The sequence below is a fragment of the Lissotriton vulgaris genome, chromosome 5, assembly GCF_964263255.1.
Source record: "Lissotriton vulgaris chromosome 5, aLisVul1.2, whole genome shotgun sequence".
Taxonomy (NCBI): Eukaryota; Metazoa; Chordata; class Amphibia; order Caudata; family Salamandridae; genus Lissotriton; species Lissotriton vulgaris.
The window spans coordinates 2,025,084,409-2,025,105,381 of NC_141693.1; the positions used below are offsets into that span (position 1 = coordinate 2,025,084,409).

Genomic DNA, 20,973 nt, shown 5'->3' on the forward strand with positions numbered 1-20,973 from the left:
CGTCTAGCCGCGGAGATGGAAGGGGTGGCCGAAACAGGGCAGAGGATGGACACCAAGAAGTGGTCTGTCCATTCCACCGGAGAAACAGAGGTGATTTGAATCCCCGGCAGATTGGTGAACAAAGGATCCAAAATGTGCCCCCCCAGATGGGTAGGCTGGGAGACCATCTGGGGAAGTTGAAAGGCCTCTAGGTCAGAAGAGATGGAACGCACTGTCAAGCCAGAGAGGGTGTCGAAATGTAGGTTTAAATCACCCATGATAGAAAAGTTGGCACAGTCGGCGACCAGAGGGCCAACAATATCAGGGAAAGCATTTCTGAACGCCACATCACTGCCGGGTGGATGATAAACGACCATCCCGGACAGGGTAAACTCAGGGCTGACAGAGACCTTGAACAAAGCACTTTCACACCCGGAGATGCTTAGGGCACTCCAGACACAGGAGTAGATAGATTTTACCACTAACGCGACACCCCCACCCCTAGACAGCCTATTCAAGGTATACATAGAATAGCCCGGCGGGCAGGCTAGATTGGTAATAGCGGTGTCAGCGTCCTGAAGCCATGTTTCGGTCATGGCAAATATGTCTGGAGCTTCCTCCTCAATGAGGTCATAGATGTTCTGATAGTGTTTCAGCGCAGACCTAACATTCAAATTCAGGATCCTCAGGGTAGTAGGAGTGTCAGTAATACTGCGGGTCTCCGATGAAATAGTCCTTGGGAGAGGACGCGGAGAGCCAAGAGCCCACCCATTACAAGGGCAATGATATGGGCCACACAATGGGTGTACCGGTGGGAGGGTACAACAGCAGCTTACCTGACCGATGGCAAACAGGCTATCCCGCGAGTAAGTCAGCATGGTGGCCCCAGGATGGAATAATAATCCTTGACCAGAGTACCGCGACGTCCAGCGCGTCCTTAGCGCGGACGGGCGCAGACGGGCAGGACTCTGGCACGACTCCGGCCACGGACACTGTTTTTATTGAACAAGGTGCATGGTTCCTGACTGCAAAGGCCTGCATCTCACAGACGCTACGAACTGAGCTTCTAGATACTAGAAAAGCAGCTTTCCAAGTCAGATGCTATAATAAAAGCCTTATTTGTAGGCTTCAATGGTGGGCCCATGAGTTTAGAAAGGATGATGTTAACCTCATGCGTGCGGGCCGGTTTCCCGCTGTGCGCGAGTTTTAAAAAAACCCGCGTTACATGACGAGCTCAGCTCGTCATGAGCGTACGACAGGTGTAACTCATGACGAGCTCAGCTCGTCATGAGTGTCGAAGGGGTTAAGCTGCTAAGGTGTAGCTGGAGACCCAATGAACAAGTGACTTACTTTTGGTAAGTGCTCTTTGCAGTGGATACTCTACCTAACCGCAGATTCCTCACCTTTTGAATATTCCCCAGGCATCAGACTGGAACCTGAAATGTTTCAGCGTTACCTCTGCAGCTTCATGCCAAGATACTCATGCTCTGGAAGTGATGTGCGGAGCTGCATATAACCGCCACCCTGTATGCAGACATCGGTTGCTTTGTAGGCTGTCCGCACCACCAGACACAGATAAGATGGTTCTTTTCTTTTAAGTATTGAAATGCCTTGCTTCACCCCGTGGACACAAGAAAGATCTGATCGTCCACACAATGTTCCCTGGTACGATCAATGTAGAAACTTGGGTCGCTCTTCTGATCCAGCGGCCGGAGTCTCTCCTCTTCCTTAAAGGGCGGAGGTGGAGCAAAGAATGCCGGGTGGGTACTCGTATGCCTGACAGGAAGAAAAGAGACGCCTTTCAGAAGGAAAAAAGCTTGTGTGCTGAAAGAATGGCGTCTATGGCGGATTGACAGATGGTCTGTAGGTCACTCAGACCCGTGCCGATGTTACAGTGATATGGATGATTGCCTCTAGAGTGAGTAGCTGCAATGGGCAGCTGGACAGTGGCTCAAACGCCAGGAATGTGAGGACTAAGTTCAGTTCCCACCGAGGCATGATGAAAGGTGTAGGTAAGAACAAATACGGCAAACCTTTGAAAAACAACTTCACAACAGGTGATTTAAATAAAGGCTGATCCGGCAACTGCCAAAAAGCGGAAAGAACAGACAAAACCCTAATTGTGCCCAAAGCAAGTCCTTGCTGGGACTTGGGACAACACAAAAAAACAATACTTCAGATACTTTGGCCTGCAGTGGGTCATTCTGCAGAGTATTCCAACAAACCACACACTTGTCTCAAAAGGCAGGTGTATAGTGATTTCATAGAGTGACGCCTGGCTTCCACGAGGACACCTGCTTCAGCAAGATAGTTGAATGCAGTCATCTGTTTCTGTTTAATCTCCAAGCATGGAGAAGACGATAGCGGCAGGGTCCTGTACTCCAGCCTGTGCAGTGACACAGAAGGTTCTCCCAAGGAGCGACCCCTGACCCTCCTGGTAGGTCGCTCCCCCTCCACGCAGCTCCGACTGAGCCCTTGCTGCCGCTGCTCTGCCGCTGGTAGTGTCCTCCGCCCCTTCGCTTCTGTGCCACTGTCTCCCCCTCGTTTTGCCCCGCTTTTCTCCTCTGCCACTCTGTTTCCTCCCCCCATGCCACATTTTGCCTTCGGTTCCATTGTCTCCCCGCTGCTGTGCCCCCTGCGGTCCCGCCCCCTGCCCACTCGCTGCTCCCGCCTCCCAGCTGCTTCTCCCTCCCACCTCCCTATAAATGCCGGACGCTGCGGGGTCGCGACACTAGCGGGCCAAAGGCGCGCTAAGGCAAGCCTGTCTGTGCCCGTCCACGCCTGGACCACGCCCAGCGCCAGAACCACGCCCAGCGCCAGAACCCCTGGACCCCGCGAACGCCACAACACCAGACTCCACTACGACGCCAGCACCCTCCACGCACTCAACGCCGGCCGAAACCACACCTGCTTCCAGGCCGCCCCGAAACGGACCCTTCTCCTGCCGCACCTGCAACTTCACCTGTGACAGACGCACCAAACCTCCAAGGACTGGACCCAACCACCTCCGCTACATACTCCTCAACACCCGCTCCGCACGCAAACACGCCGTCGAGCTCTGGGATCTGCTCGACACCTCCGCCCCAGACGTGGCCTTGATGACCGAGACCTGGTGGAACGACTCCTCGGCACCCGACATCGCCATAGCCATGCCCTACGGCTACAAGATCACCCGCAGGGATGGCACCAACGGAATCGGAGGAGGAATAGCCATCATCCACAAGTCCACCCTCAAGGTAGCCACCCACGCAGACGACACACACAACACCGCCGAACTCCTGCACTTCCGGATCCACACAGACCCCAACACCACCCTCAGAGGGACACTCATCTGCAGACCCCCAGGACCCCGGGCTCAGTTCAGCGACTCCATCGGCAACCTCGCCAGCACCCTCGCACTCGCCTCCACGGACTACATCCTCCTCGGGGACCTGAACTTCCACCTTGAGAACAACAACAACGCCAACTCCGCCACTCTGATCGACAACCTCGGACTCAGACAACTAGTAACCACACCCACCCACACCGCCGGCCACACGCTGGACCCAGTCTTCTCCACAGGCACCCACGTCACCTTCAACCACACCACCGAACTCCACTGGACCGACCACCGCTGCATCCATTTCACCTTCAAGAAATCAACCACGCACCACCGCACCCAACAGCTACCTTGCCGCTGCTGGAGCAGAGTCACCGAAAACCAGCTGACCACCACCCTCGCCCAGAACCCACCCACCGACCCCGACGCCATAGCCCGTAACCTCAAACAGTGGATCGACAACTGCGCCAACACCCTCGCCCCGCTCAAGAAACCCGCCCACAGCCACGCCAGCAAGAGAGCCACCTGGCTCACCGACAAGCTCCAGACCTCCAAACGTGCATGCCGGAAACTGGAGACAATATGGCTCCACAAACGCACACCGGACAACCACGCAGCCCACAAGCACGCCACCTGCAGACATCACCACCTCATCAGATTAGCCAAGAGATCCTCCTTCAAAGACCGCTTGGATAATAACGCACACAACAGCAAAGGGCTCTTCAGCATCGTAAAGGAACTCTCCAACCCCAGCGCCAACGACATCCCGCACTCACAAGGACTGTGCGACTCACTAGCCAGCTTCTTCCACCGCAAGATCACTGACATCCACGACAGCTTCAACACCACGACCGCCCCACTATGCCAGACTCCACCTCCTCTGTGAACGCCACAAGCGCCATCCGCCTGACCTCCTGATCCAACGTCAACGAGGACGAGGACGAGACACGCAAGGTCATGAACTCCATCCACTCAGGATCTCCGTCAGACCCGTGCCCACACCACGTATTCAACAAAGCAGACGCAGCCATCGCACCCCACCTACGGAAGGTCATCAACATTTCCTTCGAAACAGCGACATTCCCGGAAAGCTGGAAGCACGCCAAAATCAACGCCCTCCTTAAGAAGCCCAAGGTGGACCCCAAGGACCTCAAGAACTTCCGGTCCATCTCCCTGCTCTCGTTCCCGGCAAAGGTCCTCGAGAAAATCGTCAACAGGCAATTGGCCAGCCACCTGGAAGACAACAACATCCTGGATCGGTCCCAGTCCAGATTTAGAGGAAACCACAGCACCGAGACGGCCCTCATCGCCGCCACAGACGACATCAGGCGCCAAACAGACAACGGTGATACATCAGCCCTCATCCTCCTGGACCTGTCAGCCGCCTTCGACACGGTCTGCCATCGTACTCTAAAGACACGCCTCCTAGAAGCCGGAATCCAAGAGAAGGCCCTTGACTGGACCACGTCCTTCCTCTCCGGCAGAACTCAGAGCGTCCGCCTCCCACCCTTCCGATCCAAAGCCACCAACATCATCTGTGGCGTCCCCCAGGGCTCATCCCTCAGCCCAACGCTGTTCAACATCTACATGGCCCCCCTCACACAAGTGGCCCGCCAGCACGACCTCAACATCATCTCCTACGCCGATGACACCTAGCTCATCCTCTCCCTCACCAAGGACCCGCACACCGCCAAAACCAACCTCCACGAGAGAATGAAGGCCGTTGCCGATTGGATGAGGAGCAGCCATCTGAAGCTGAACTCGGACAAGGCGGAGGTACTCATCCTCGGACCCACCCCTTCAGCATGGGATGACTCCTGGTGGCCGACCACTCTGGAAACAGCTCCAACACCCATTGACCTGCACGCAACCTAGGATTCATCCTGGACTCCTCCTAAGCAGGTCAAAGCCGTCTCCTCCTCCTGCTACAACACACTCCGCATGCTCCGCAGGATCTACAAGTGGGTCCCGACCGAAACAAGAAGAACGGTGACACAGGCCCTCGTCAGCAGCAGACAGGACTACGTCAACGCACTCTACGCAGGAATCCCAGCCAAACACCTACGACAACTACAACGCATCCAAAACGCCTCCGCCCGACTGATCATCAACGTCCCCCGCCACAGCCACATCACCCCCCACCTGAGAGACCTACACTGGCTCCCCGTCGACAAGAGGATCACCTTCAAGCTCCTCACCCACGCACACAAAGCAATCCACAACGCCGGACCAGCCTACCTGAACAGCAGACTCAGCTTCTACACCCCCACCCGCCAGCTCCGCTCCGCCAGCCTTGCCCTCACCGCTGTCCCCCGCATCCAACGAACGACCTCTGGCAGCAGATCCTTTTCCTACCTCGCCGCTAAGACCTGGAACACCCTCCCGACCCACATACGGCAGACCCAAGACCTACTCGCCTTCAGAAGACTCCTCAAGACCTAGCTCTTCGAGCAGTAGCAGCACCCCCCTCCCCTCCCCTCAGCGCCTCAAGACGCTCACGGGTAAGTAGCGCGTTTCTACAGGTACTCTAATTGATTGAAGGCGGCAGCCTGATTCGAGTTCAGATGCTCGTGCCCAGGAGTACCAGGTACCACACACTGTGCCGAATCCAGAGCCACTAGGATTATTTGGGCACGGTTGGTCCTCAACTGCTTCAAAACTTGGGGCAAAAGAGGTAGTGCTGGGTAGACATACAAGAGACCTGAGCCCGACTTTAGGCAGAATGCATCTCAGAAAGCGCCGTCTTGCGAACTCTAGCTCACAAACTTGCTGACATTGTGAGTATTTGATGCTGGCGCAGAGATCGAGCCTGGGTTTTCCCTTATTCACAAAAGATACCCTATATCACCTCCAAGTGTAACTACCATTTGTGATCCACTAAGACGGCGGCTGAGTTAGTCTGCCCTGGCATTTAAAGATCCCGCCAGGTGGAGCTCCACCAGGAAAAGTCCCTGATGATAGAGCCACCTCCAGAGATAGAGCCTCCTGACAGGGTCCACTACCCTCCCCCGTACTGCTTGCTGCAGTACCACATGGCGACGGTGTTGTCCATGAGCATCTGTAAGAGCCTCCCTTTGATGGTGTGGGAAGCAAGGCCTTCAACGCCAAGAGAATCACTCACAACTCCAGCAAGCTGATCTGAAGGGAGGCCTTGACGGAAGACCAGAGGAATCTGATCAGCCCCTCCTCTCGCAGATCTTCCCAGCCCGGAAGTGATGATTTTATCAACACACTGCATAGCCGACTTCTTGGATGGCCTGTGTGAGAGAAAGTAGGTGGTCTTCCGAAGCAGCAGGCAAAACCTGGGCCACTTAGGTCCAAAGCACATAGTAGTTGCGGCCAAGCAGGCAACTGGTATTGAAAGATTGAAGGTCCAAAGCTGACGGATGGGAACATGCTTCTGCCGGAGGTCTCAATGCACTTGGATGGTCCTGTGGAGCAGTATGGAAAAAGTTTGGATTGACCCTCCTGGTGAACACCTGTGCCACTAGACTTTCAGGCATCAATGTTATGTTGCAGAGACCTGGCTACTCAAAGCAGGGCGATGGCACCAAGCTATCTGCCAACTGACAGGAGATACAGAGCGCAGCTTCGCCCATGCTCCCAGTTGGATACCGGTTAGTGCCTCATTAAAAGGTGGAAGAGGGGAGCGTGGCCAAGCAAGATGGCTGAATGGACGTGGTCCTTTGAGGCTCCGTCACCAGCTTGCTGCCAGAGGAGACATCGAGCCCCAACATAGTCGATGAACACCGGAATGGGTCTATAAATACACAGTGCATCGAGGGTAACGGCGGAATCGGCTGTGCCGCTTAAAAGATAACGGAGGACAAATCAAGGAGGTGGCGTGAAACAAGATGGCGCTGTCCCGCCACGAACACAGACCCTGAGAAGCAGAAAGGAGGATGGGGTGAGCATTACCGGAGAAGTAGCCCGAGGCAAACACCTACTGTCTGAGGGTGAGAAACCAGCAAGCACATTAGGAGGAGCGCAGAGAACAAGATCGGGTCCTGTGTGGTCCGGAGAAGATACCGGCCAAATGTAGCGAGGTCCCAGAGGTGGGTGGGGGGGGGGGGAGGGGGGGCATGGGAGTAGGATCGAGGGGGACCCCCCGGGGTACAATAGCCCTTGGCCCACAACACCGGCGAGAAGGGGCTCTTGGAGGCACGGATACACCAAGGGCGGAGAGGCTACTCCCACAGTCCCGTCTGACTTAAAATAGTAGATGAAGTAACCCTTTGGGGGGCCAGCACAAGGGACTCTCCAGGGGTCCCTTGAGGAACCGGAGGCCCCTAGTGGAGCTCCCTGAGAGGTCACAGGTGATGTGAATGAGGCCTGGACACACAGAGAAGCAGGGACAAACAATCCTTGCCTGACCCCAAGATGGCCACCATTGATGACAGACACCACAAGGAGCCCCACTCTTTACTTCGTTGAGAACCCCTAGGCACACACCGGGGAAGTCTTTACAGAAGCAAGACATAGCATAGAGGCGGGTGCTAGGCACCCTAGCGAAAAAAGGGGCCCAGGATTCCCTTGTGGGTTTTGGAGACCGAATCTATGTGTCCTAAAAAAAAAATCGACAACCAAGGTGTCAAACTACTTTACACCTACAAATAAAATACAAGCTTGCGAGCAAGTGAGTGCTAAATCCAGCATGGCGCTGACCAAGGAGGACTTGCTGGCATCACTGATAGACTTTAAGATGGAGCTGCGTAATGAATTAAAGGGCGACCTCCAGGCCTCAATGGAACAATTGAAATCAGACCCGTCAGAAAAGATGACCTCACTGCACTAGGATGTGGACTCTATAAGGACGCAGTTGTTGGAGACAGAGGTCCAAAACACAAGAGCTAGATAAAAGAGTGATGGACGAAAAAGTACAGCTCCTAAACACACAGCTACAACTGGGCCTATTGAAGAACGAAGACCTGGACAACAGGTCCAGGAGAGACAATATACTTGTCAGAGACCTGGAGGAGACCTGCAGAGATCCTCGGTCCAAAGCAAATGAAGATCAAAATAGAAGCCCACGGCCGACCCGACTGACCTGAAAAACTACCGGCCCATCTCCCTCTTATCCTTCACCGCCAAAGTCAGAGAGAATTGTGAACACCTGTCAAGTACCTGTCACCAGAACTTTAGTTTCCACAGGAGCATACCAATATTTTCTCAATCCCCTACTACACTACTGCTGGCGATATATGCTCACTAGTAGCAGAGAGGGGGAAAGGGGATTGGGAAGAAAAAGAGAGACTGCCACTGGATTCCCTCTGGGTAATGGCTCGAGATACTCTCCTTGAAGATAAGACCTTCATATAATCACTTCTACTATACGATACACTGTGACTCTCTATAATTACTTTCCCTCTTGAGGTGTCTTATTCAGGTAGGAGATCTGCAACACAAAAACTCATAACTTCTATGATTACACAGAGCAAATTAATCCTAGCTCGTCTCAACCTATTATACCTGTCTTATAAACGTTATCCTCCTGACTATTTTATTCTTATAGTTGACGTGTTTCTATTAATCAATTGTTAGCATATTCTTTTTCTTTTAATTACAGAGGCAAGACCGTTGTTAAAGGAGTTGGTGTATAAATATATATCTCTTCTTGGTATACCATATCAATAATTTGCCTTCTAATTCTGTAATGAGAGTACTAATCCGGTATAAATGTCTTAGTCTATGTCCCTTCCTTATTTTCAAAATTCTCTGTAAATTTCCTTCAGGAATAATTGTGAGAAACTCTCAGCTGTCCTTTACTCTTTCTCTCTTGAAATGTAGAAATGAACACAGGAGAGGCTAACAAACTACTTGTCAGCCTGTCACCAGAAATAGCTCTTTGAAAATGTTGGTCTCTTTGCGCGCTGTATATACGTGAATATTTAACTTACTTGCTGGCAAACATGGGCAGGCATATTGAAATGTCGCGATTGCGTAGGAAACAACATTTGCAGCCACAACGAGACTAACGTAAGTGAAATGGCTCTATAAAGTCAAAAGTAAAGGTGCCCAGATCTTTTACCACGGGCATAATGTCTTTTTTGAGCTTTAGAGACTCTTTCCGGACCACTCCTGACAACACCCAGCTGACCGCCTTCATCGAAAAAAACTCGATCCTAGACTCCTTCCAGTCCGGATTCCGCAGCAACCACATTTTTGACATTATGATGCATGAGCACCTGGTCTGGCTAGGATCTCTGACAGCACAGACGCATGTAGACATGCTGGCAGCCTAGGGATGTCAGTCTTCATCCACTGACTCTCACCTCAGCCAGAACCTTCCGATCCTGCAGCTTCCAGCCTCTGAGCAGTTTCACCACATTCTTAGCTCCCTCAGAGACAGCAGACTCAACACGCAGGTGATGGCGTAGCTCCTCGAGGCGGAGCTCCAAGGCGCTGAAGGAGGGTTCCACCCGGACTGAAAAGTAAGGAAGACAATACCAAGTGTTACATGGAGCAAACATCTACAAGACGGCACAAATGAGGAACATGAAACACCAGGTCAGGGAAACATTTCATCACAGTCCCCACAGTGAGAGAACATGCACCCGGGGACACCAGAGGCGCACCCTCCTAGAACACCAGAGGCCCACCCTCCCCGGACACCAAAGGGCCCCCCATCTCCCCCTCCGGGACACCAGAGGCAACAGACACCAGAGGCACCCCCCGGACACCAGAGGCGCCCCCCACCCCAGGACACCAGAGGCGCACCCCACCCCAGGACACCAGAGGGCCCCCCATCCCCCCCTCCGGGACACCAGAGGCGCCCCCCGGACACCTGAGGCTCCCCCCACCCCATGACACCAGAGGAGCCCCCCACCCCGGGACACCAGAGGCGCACCCCACCGCGGGACACCAGAGGTGCACCCCACCCCGGGACACCAGAGGCGCACCCCACCCTGGGACACCAGAGGTGCACCCCACCACGGGACACCAGAGGCGCACCCCACCCCAGGACACCAGAGGCGCACCCCACCCTGGGACACCAGAGGCGCACCCCACCCCAGGACACCAGAGGGCCCCCCATCCCCTTCTCCGGGACACCAGCGGCACACCCCGCCGCGGGACACCAGCGGCACACCCCACTGCGGGACACCAGAGACACACCCCACCGCGGGACACCAGAGGTGCACCCCACCGCGGGACACCAGAGACACACCCCACCGCGGGACACCAGAGGCGCACCCCACCCCAGGACACCAGAGGGCCCCCCATCCCCTTCTCCGGGACACCAGCGGCACACCCCGCCGCGGGACACCAGCGGCACACCCCACTGCGGGACACCAGCGGCACACCCCGCCGCGGGACACCAGCGGCACACCCCACTGCGGGACACCAGAGACACACCCCACCGCGGGACACCAGAGATGCACCCCACCGCGGGACACCAGAGACACACCCCACCGCGGGACACCAGAGGTGCACCCCACCGCGGGACACCAGCGGCACACCCCACTACGGGACACCAGAGACACACCCCACCGCGGGACACCAGAGGTGCACCCCACCGCGGGACACCAGAGACACACCCCACCGCGGGACACCAGAGGCGCACCCCACCCCAGGACACCAGAGGGCCCCCCATCCCCTTCTCCGGGACACCAGCGGCACACCCCGCCGCGGGACACCAGCGGCACACCCCACTGCGGGACACCAGAGACACACCCCACCGCGGGACACCAGAGGTGCACCCCACCGCGGGACACCAGAGACACACCCCACCGCGGGACACCAGAGACACACCTCACCCCGGGACACCAGAGGTGCACCCCACCGCGGGACACCAAAGGCGCACCCCACCCCAGGACACCAGAGGCGCACCCCACCGCGGGACACCAGAGGTGCACCCCACCGCGGGACACCAGAGGTGCACCCCACCGCGGGACACCAGAGGTGCACTCCCCTCTGGGACACCAGAGACACACCCCACCGCGGGACACCAGAGACACATCCCACCCCAGGACACCAGAGGCGCACCCCACCCAGGGACACCAGAGGCGCACCCCACCCCGGGACACCAAAGGCGCACCCCACCCCAGGACACCAGAGGGCCCCCCATCCCCTTCTCCGGGACACCAGAGGCGCCCCCCGGACACCTGAGGCGCCCCCCACCCCAGGACACCAGAGGCGCCCCCCACCCCGGGACACCAGAGGCGCACCCCGCCGCAGGACATCAGCGGCACACCCCGCCGCAGGACACCAGAGGCGCACCCCACCCCGGGACACCAGAGGCGCACCCCACCCCGGGACACCAGAGGCGCACCCCACCCCGGGACACCTGAGGTGCACCCCCCTATGGGACACCTGAGGTGCACCCCCCTATGGGACACCTGAGGTGCACCCCCCTATGGGACACCTGAGGTGCACCCCCCTATGGGACACCTGAGGTGCACCCCCCTATGGGACACCTGAGGTGCACCCCCCCTGGGACACCTGAGGTGCACCCCCCCGGGACACCTGAGGTGCACCCCCCCTGGGACACCTGAGGCGCACCTCGGGACACCAGAGGCGCACCCCGGAACCGCAGAGGCGCCCCGTGACACCAGAGTTGCGCCCCCGTCCCCCTAGGACAGCAGAGGCCCTCCCACGGGGACATCAGAGGCCCCCCCCCCCCCCCGGGACACCAGAGGCGCACCTCGCCCCGGGACACCAGAGGAGCACCCCGCCCCGGGACACCAGAGGCGCACCCCGCCCCGGGACACCAGAGGCGCACCCCGCCCCGGGGCACCAGAGGCGCCCCCACCCCGGGACACCAGAGGCGCACCCCACCCCGGGACACCAGAGGCGCACCCCACCCAGGGACACCAGAGGCGCACCTCACCCCGGGACACCAGAGGAGCACCCCACCCCGGGACACCAGAGGAGCACCCCACCCCGGGACACCAGAGGCGCACCCCACCCCGGGACACCAAAGGCGCACCCCACCCCGGGACACCAAAGGCGCACCCCACCCCGGGACACCAGAGGCGCACCCCACCCCGGGACACCAGAGGCGCACCCCACCGCGGGACACCAGAGGCGCACACCACCCCGGGACACCAGAGGAGCACCCCACCCCGGGACACCAGAGGAGCACCCCACCCTGGGACACCAGAGGAGCACCCCACCCTGGGACACCAGAGGCGCACCCCACCCCGGGACACCAGAGGCGCACCCCACCACGGGACACCAGAGGCGCACCCCACCCCGGGACACCAGAGGCGCACCCCACCCCGGGACACCAGAGGCGCACCCCACCCCGGGACACCAGAGGCGCACCCCACCCCGGGACACCAGAGGCGCACCCCACCCCGGGACACCAGAGGCGCACCCCACCCCGGGACACCAGAGGCGCACCCCACCCCGGGACACCAGAGGCGCACCCCACCCCGGGACACCAGAGGCGCACCCCACCCCAGGACAACAGAGGCGCACCCCACCCCGGGACACCAGAGGCGCACCCCACCCCGGGACACCAGAGGCGCACCCCACCCAGGGACACCAGAGGCGCACCTCACCCCGGGACACCAGAGGCGCACCCCACCCAGGGACACCAGAGGCGCACCCCACCCAGGGACACCAGAGGCGCACCCCACCCCAGGACACCAGAGGCACACCCCACCCCGGGACACCAGAGGCGCACCCCACCCCGGGACACCAGAGGCGCACCCCACCCCGGGACACCAGAGGCGCACCCCATCCCAGGACACCAGAGGCGCACCCCACCCGGGACACCAGAGGCGCACCCCACCCCGGGACACCAGAGGCGCACCCCACCCCGGGACACCAGAGGCGCACCCCACCCCGGGACACCAGAGGTGCACCCCACCCCGGGACACCAGAGGCGCACCCCACCACGGGACACCAGAGGCGCACCCCACCACGGGAAACCAGAGGGGCACCCCACCGCGGGACACCAGAGGCGCACCCCACCACGGGACACCAGAGGCGCACCCCACCCCAGGACACCAGAGGCGCACCCCACCCCGGGACACCAGAGGTGCACCCCACCACGGGACACCAGAGGCGCACCCCACCGCGGGACACCAGAGGTGCACCCCACCCCGGGACACCAGAGGCGCACCCCACCCTGGGACACCAGAGGCGCACCCCACCACGGGACACCAGAGGCGCACCCCACCCGGGACACCAGAGGCGCACCTCACCCCGGGACACCAGAGGCGCACCCCACCGCGGGACACCAGAGGTGCACCCCACCCCGGGACACCAGAGGCGCACCCCACCCTGGGACACCAGAGGCGCACCCCACCACGGGACACCAGAGGCGCACCTCACCCCGGGACACCAGAGGCGCACCTCACCCCGGGACACCAGAGGCGCACCCCACCCCGGGACACCAGAGGCGCACCCCACCGCGGGACACCAGAGGCACACCCCACCACGGGACACCAGAGGCACACCCCACCACGGGACACCAGAGGCGCACCCCACCACGGGACACCAGAGGCGCACTCCCCTCTGGGACACCAGAGGCGCACCCCACCCCGGGACACCAGAGGCGCACCCCACCCCGGGACACCAGAGGCGCACCCGAGAACCCAGAGGCACAAAGGCTGAGAAGGCGGCAGCTGAGAGATTCTGAATCACTTGTTTGTAAGGACAGTATCTTGCTATGTCAAAACAGCTTCAATGAAATAACCAGTGTTTAACCCCAGGAAGCAACAATCAAGAGCAACAGGCTTTTCCTCAAAGAAAACCTGTTAGTATACCAGAAAACTTGAAACCAATGTTATAAAAAAAACTAAATTCAAAACCTAATTTAGTAAAAAGAGGAACAAATGTAATACACAAAATGTGGAAGACAGTCAAAAATCAGATTAAAGGTCTAGGTTTTTTGCACTTTTTAAGTTTTACACAGAAAGCACCAAAAAGACACAAAGCATCAATAAAAGCCTATGCCTGTGGGAGACCAGGACACAGGTGAGATTTGAGGGATAGGACCATGAAGAGGCGGTCAGCAGCCCTAGCAGGCCACAGCGGTCAAAGGTTTCACTTGGGCCACTCAGAGCTTGGTAGAGTGGCCCTGCTAAACTCACGGGTGCCCCACACTACTGGGAGTCCATGGAAAGCACAGTGCCTCCAATGGAAGAGGCTACAGCCACCACTGGAAACCCCTGACCTAGAGTCCCATCTGCCCAAAAGCGGCCAGACCCTAGCGACTGTAGACTGCCCCATGTACGGCCGGGCGACCACAGACAAGGGCAGGTAAAATGTAAACTGCCCCCCAGGGCAGGGAGAGCAGTGCCTTCACATCTGGGCTTCAGAATTATTTTTTATTAAGCCACAAATGCAGCCTTCAGCGTACATTACAAGTGTAATCTCTTGCCTTTAATGGAGCTTCCAACGTGCATCAACAGTGGAACCCTTGGCTACAGAGGGTCTGATGAACATTAGATGTGATCTCCCAGACTACGGATGGAGACCGCAATATATACTGCTCGCGGAGCCCTCTAGCCAGGGAGTGTGTTGTGCTCCTCCTGCACACAACTGATGGAGTCCCCCAAACCTCCCCAGCCTCGAGGAGGCTGAACGTGCACCTTACCTGCGGTGCCCCATGGCTTGCCTGCACACCGGTGATGGAATTACCTACACCTCCCTGTCCTCCGAGGAGGCCCGTGGGGCACCTTACCTGTTGTGCCCCCTGGGTCCTCCTGCACACAACTGATGGGAGTCTCTGTAGGAAGCGGTCTCTCTGTACAGTGTACTCTGTTTTAGTGCATCGAATAGAGTCCAGTGGATCCCCAAATGGTACACAGAGTTTAAAGAAGATAATACTAGTGCTCTTTTTGTGATAGGGTGGCTGAGTAGTTAGGCTTAACAGAGGGTGGGCCTAAGCATTTGTTGTACTCACAGAGGCAATAAATGAGACACACACTCAAGAATAAATCGGAGACCAATTTATAAAAATAGTATCAATTTTTATGTCATTGTTAAGACCAAGAACACAGTTCTAAGGTAAGTACTTTCGGAGTTATGATTTTTCAAACTTTGGAAAACATTGCTTTTATTCGTAATTAAGCACCATTGAAAACAATGGGGAAAAAGCATAAAAAATCATAAATTAAGGCAATGCTTTCACGAACTTCACCTTCTCGTTTTAGGACGATGTTGAGACCAGCTCCAAACTTCCAGCAGGAGAAGTTCAGGAGCATCCCGGTTCGGCACGGGAGCAGCGTGCGGAGGGTCTTGGAAGCTGGTGCACAAAGGAGGGAGCCACTTGAAAGCACACAGCACAGGAGGACTTACTATGTCCGGTGGGGTTCCTTCGAGGGAGAAGGTTGCAAGAGCTTGGGGACTACAAGAGCACAGCTCGTTGGTCTTTGCCAGCAATGGTGGTAATAGGTGCAGAGAAAAAAGGTTAGCAGGGCATTGTGTGTCTTTAGGTCCTCGCAGTCAGGAGAAGGCAACTTGGAGAGGTGATATCAGGACAGCTGGGCCACTCAGGAAGTGGGTTTCAGGGGACTCGACGAGTGCTTGATTCTGGAGTTGTCAGGACCCGGAGTGGGCTCTTCTCGGTGTTTGCCTTTGAAGGTCCGGTACCCTGGGTGTTGGTCCGCCGTGACTACGGTAGGTCCGTGTCTCTAAACTTGGTGAGGAGGCAGCTCTGACCCTCTGGAGCCATTCTACCTTTTCTTGCTTTGGTGCTGTGTCTAGGTTGTCAGGGAGCAGCAGGAAGACAAACTGGACTTCACAAGCTTGGTGCCTGCAGTGGAGTGATACCTTTACTCCAAGGGAGCTTCTTGGTGATTTCTTGAAGACTGGAGGAGCTCCGGGGTTCTTGAGGCTTCACAGTCACAGGACGATACCGCAAACCACGATTGTCGAATCTTCCACGCAGCAGGCAGGGTTTGGCACAAATTTCTTCTGCAGCAGGGCCTCAGTTCTCATGCAGCTTTGTCCTTTTCCTTCCCTGGTCCATCGAATCTGATGCTCAGGGTGCCACCTAAATACTTAATTTAGGGATTTTACAAGTGGAGGCAGGTAGCAGCCAATGGGCTACCTACCTTTAGGGTGTCTACACCCTCTAGGGACCACTTCCAATTATAGGAGGCCCCGTCTGTGTGTCGGAAACAGTAACTCAAATATTAAAGGTGCTGTTAAGAAGTAAACAGAAAAGGGGAAAGGGTATTAGAGAATGAATTTGGTGGTGTTGATGTGGATAGTGGCCGTCGAAACATTTTTAATGTCCAGGATGGTAATCCCCAAAGTAAAAAGCTAGCGAATAAAGCTGAGATGCCAGCAAGGTCTCCTGAACTTATACAAGACATTTCTGACACCCCACAAAAAGTAAAAAGCTTGGAGGGTTCACCTAGGACAGATCATGAAGTATTTTCTATCTTTAAAACCCAGCTAATCGGTGGAAAAGATGTTTCAGGGGCCTCGCACCTGAAAAAGAATGGGAGAAAGGAAAACAGAGGAAAAAAGATGAAATCAACATGCAGATATGCCAAAAAAAGGAAAATGAGAATTTCCTTTGAAGAAAAGAGAGGTTATAACTAGTACAGAGACTTTAATTCAGCCCCTGCAAAGTACATCACGAGATACGGAGCCAGAAAATGACCTTGTGAACTCTCAGGACAAGGAATTAATAGCAGAGCCGATGGTGGCTTATGAGGTTCCCCTCTCGAATATTCCGGTTCCCAAAGGAGATTATGTGGATGCCTCAGTTGAGGGGCCTTTAGCCGCCATAACAGTAGAACAAACAGGGTCCGTTAACTTTACTCCATCAGGACGTAACCCCTTTGCTGTCCCTTTGACTGACTCCGTTAAAATAGGAGGTCATTTTGAGATAAATGGCGGCGAACCCATCTGGGAAAATATGGATACATGTAGACTAGACTTCATCCTTCTGTTTGATGCAGACTTCATATTAAATAGAGCATCGCTGCTCAAATGTGTCTCGGAGATCAAAAGTTTGAAACTTACACAAAATAGCGACATAAATCTAGTCTCCATCTTAACCACTGAAGTGGGTCATAAGTCGAGGGTAATGTTCAATTCCAAAATTATTGCAAATTTGATATTGAAATGGTTGGAAGGCCTTCAAAGTAGGGGGATTGATGTTATTCCAGTTTTTTTAGAAGCCCGATACAGAGCACTCGACATTAGGTCTTTGCCAACCCAATCATTTCCAGATAGTGGAGGATCCTTGCATGAAGCAAAGGAAATACAATTTAGCCTCTCCCTTTCCCATAGGTGGAATTCTGAAGATGAGAGCCCCAAATGGAACTGGTTACCCAGTGCACTGTAAAGTGTGTCTAACAGTAAACACTCACAGCAGCCGTCCCGCGAGCAACAAATGAAAAATCCTATCCTGGAATGCTGCAGGAATAAAGAATAGTCGGGAGGAGTTCCTTTATTTGAGTTCTCTGAATGCAGACGTGGTCGCCTCCAGGAGACTTGGTGCACAGAGGATTTGATATGCAAGGACTTTCCCACCTTAGACTTTAAAGCAACACCTTCCAGGAAGGGACACGGAAAGAGGGAGGGGGCCTGTCTACCGTCAAATAAGATCCAATGGAATTATGATTGCTCCAAAGATCCCAGCAATCTATTTCTGGTAGTAACGATGTTTAACCCCGATGGAAATGCGAGAAGTCCACCATTAATGTTGATAAATGCCTACATTCCCCCAGACGCCCCTTATGATGTTCTCTTACAAGCGGTCCTATCCTATATTACAATAATTTCCCCCCACATAGTTTTAGTAGGAGACCTGAATTGTAAGATCTCTAATTCTACATTGGGAAGATTTAGTGACGAAGAAAAAGAGGAATCCATGTGAATTCCGCAAGCTCTTTTACCACAAAAAATAAGAACCAACAAGAAAGGGGAAATGTTTGCTGTTGAATTAAAAAAGGTCGATGGTGTTAAGGTAAATGTGAGACTTCCATCGGACTCACCGGCAGCTTTTACATATAAAACCTCTAGGGGAAGAGTCCATTTTAAACTATGTGGTGGTGGGAAGTGCCTCTTTTTTCCTGTTGAAAGACTTAGGTCTCGGATTCCTTTTGTAGTGATCACAAGTTATTAACTCTCCTTATAAATTGTAATTGGTCTCCGCCTGACCCTTGAGCATTAGATGGTGAATCTATGAGCTTCGCCAAGAAAACAGGGAGATTTTGTTGGGATAACAGGGCAACTTTAGGCCTTGACAGTATCCTACAGACTACCTTCGAGAAACTGCGCAGCTGGACAGGAACAGAAATAGCAAGCTTTAAGACATTCATGCAACAAGCAATGGAAACCGCAAGGAAGGTGAATCAAAGGAAAGTCTTAAAGTGGTCCCCCGATTCCTCCTGCCGTTAAATTGTGAAATAAATACTCTAGTTAGGGAACAGTATTATTCCTCGGAAAGATATTATAGAATAATATTATTAAAAAAGGACAAGGAATCGGGTAAAGGCCAGGTTACGAAAGGAGAGGGAAGATAGTATTTGGAAAAAACTTAGAGAAGCAGCTTCTAAAGGCCATATAAGAAACGTGTGGTCTCTTGTCGCAGAGGGTTGTGGAGCCAGAGCCCGATCTTTCCCCGTGGCCACTTAAGAACATAAATGGGTGAGTTTTATTTGGAATCTATATGCAGAAAATGAGGCGGCAATTAAGCACCTTGTACCGAAGGAAGACTTTACCTCGTATGGATCGCCTTCTGAATAAGAAATAGAGATGGTGATCAGGGGAATGTGTACCTCAGCGGCAATGGGCCCAGATGAAATACCAATCACAGTTATAAAACAAAACAGTACATTGTGGAGCACAATTCTTTGCCCGGTTTTCAAGCATGGTTATGAAAATAAAATGTTTCCCCCCTCCGGGAAGAGAAGTATAATAGTCCCACTGTTCAAGAAGTTAGACTGAGATCCTCCTTAAAATTGATAGGTTGCGCTTCTTGGTGCGGGGTGCAAAGTCTTTGCTAAATGCCTTTTTACCAAAATTGGCGACTGGGCGGGTGCCACTAAAATTTTACCACTGGAGCAAACTGGGTTTAGAACGAGACATGGAAGAATCAATAATTTAACTGCCCGCCAGGTGATAAATGAAAAATATGTTGAAATTAGAGGAGGAAGGGTGTATACAGCTTTTATAGACTTCTCCACAGCATTTGACAAAGTAGATAATCCTCTGTCGTGGAGAAAGCTTTTAAATTTGGATATGCCGGGCACCCAGTTGGAGTTAGTTTGTGCCCTCCATATGGATCCTTGGGCAGAGTTGTTACGGGAGGGAAAGCGGTCTCTCAAGTGATCCCCAACGCGAACGGTTTAAAAGAAGGATGTTTATTGGCTCCCCTGCTTTTCTCCCCATATATCCCTGATCTCCCTCCCAATCTGGCCCAGAGTGAGGGCATTGCCCCGGTAATTGGAGGGAAAGCAGATTGTGTACCTACTCTATGCAGGCGACATAGTAATTTTGGATCGAACGGCTAGGGGATTAAATAGTCGCCCGCAGACACTCCATAAATTTGCTGATGCTCACCATTTAAAGATTAATATATCAAAAAATAAAATTGTGTATGCATGGAAGAAAGAAGCTGAAGTATGCACATTTTGTATGGTCTGTAAGTGGGCAAAAATTGCAACTTGTAAAATCACCTTTTTAGGAAAAATAGTGTGTGGCAACCTAAGCAATAAAGCCCACACCGAAAATATTTTCGCTAAAGCCATCACTCAGAGTAAAAGCATGGGTTCCCTTGATAAATATACCAGAAAAAGACAATTTGCACTTTTATTGGCGGGTATTTTGCAAAAATCCCCACCTCTCTGCTGTATGGTATGGAATTGATCGATGTACAGAAATGGGGATTTTTAAATGAAACGGAAGGCCGAATTGTAAGAAGTTTAGCCACAGTTAATTCGCCATGTTCCATGGTCGCCCTCAGGTTAGAAATTGGATTGAGAAGTACCTGGTGACCGGGTCTCGCAAGGATAGAGGGTTGGGACTTAGGTTTGGTAAAGGGTGATTTTGGTACACCAAGATCTTTACTGCAGAAAGAAGTTTTAGAATGTTAGAAAGAACAGTCAATAATTTTTAGAAATTTTAGGACTGCGGTTGATTTGCTGCAATTAGATCAGTCCCTGCTCTTTACCTGGATCAATTAAGAGCCACTCTAAAACAGGCCACTCGGGAAACAAGTTTCACAAGGGATAGGGAAGCTTGCACTCCGAAGAGGGGTATCCATCCGGTCATTGATTCCTGCGTGATAAATAAAGTACAGGGATACATTTCTTGGAACTTGCCACATGGTGTTTTCCGTTTTCGGCTATTCCTGAGACAGGGTAGGCTTCCTTTAAATCCTTTGTCAAAATGGTATGGTTCATCACCGATTTGTAATTTGTGAAAGAATGTCCTGCAGAATGTTAATCATGCATTATTTATTTGCCCAGCATTACAATTGTGTCGGCGAAAATGGATGAGACCAATATGTCTACAGCCATCTATTCCTTTGGCCTCAGCACTAATTGATTCTCTCTATGAGCCGCCAAATGAAATGTTCGGTCTTAGAATCTTACACTTTTCTAAAGTGTTTTTTAAACATGTGCTAAGGCTCATTAGGTATGTAGGGAACAGCCACTTTTATTTTATGTTATTTACCTCCTACACTATTGAACTAAGGGCATGAGGGATATTTTTAATCTTCTTGTACCGTATATTATATTGCTATGTTTTAATCT

The 20,973-nt window shown here is 53.9% G+C and overlaps 1 protein-coding gene across 1 annotated transcript in view; it reads right to left on the reverse strand.

The window, feature by feature from the left end:
* Nucleotides 1-20,973, reverse strand: part of PKN3 (protein kinase N3) — a 314,322-nt gene that overhangs the window by 215,371 nt on the left and 77,978 nt on the right. Inside the window, exon 5 of the mRNA XM_086920604.1 lies at nt 9,571-9,722. Within this exon, the coding sequence (XP_086776730.1) occupies nt 9,571-9,722 (152 nt within the window). The remainder of the gene's footprint in view (nt 1-9,570; nt 9,723-20,973) is intronic.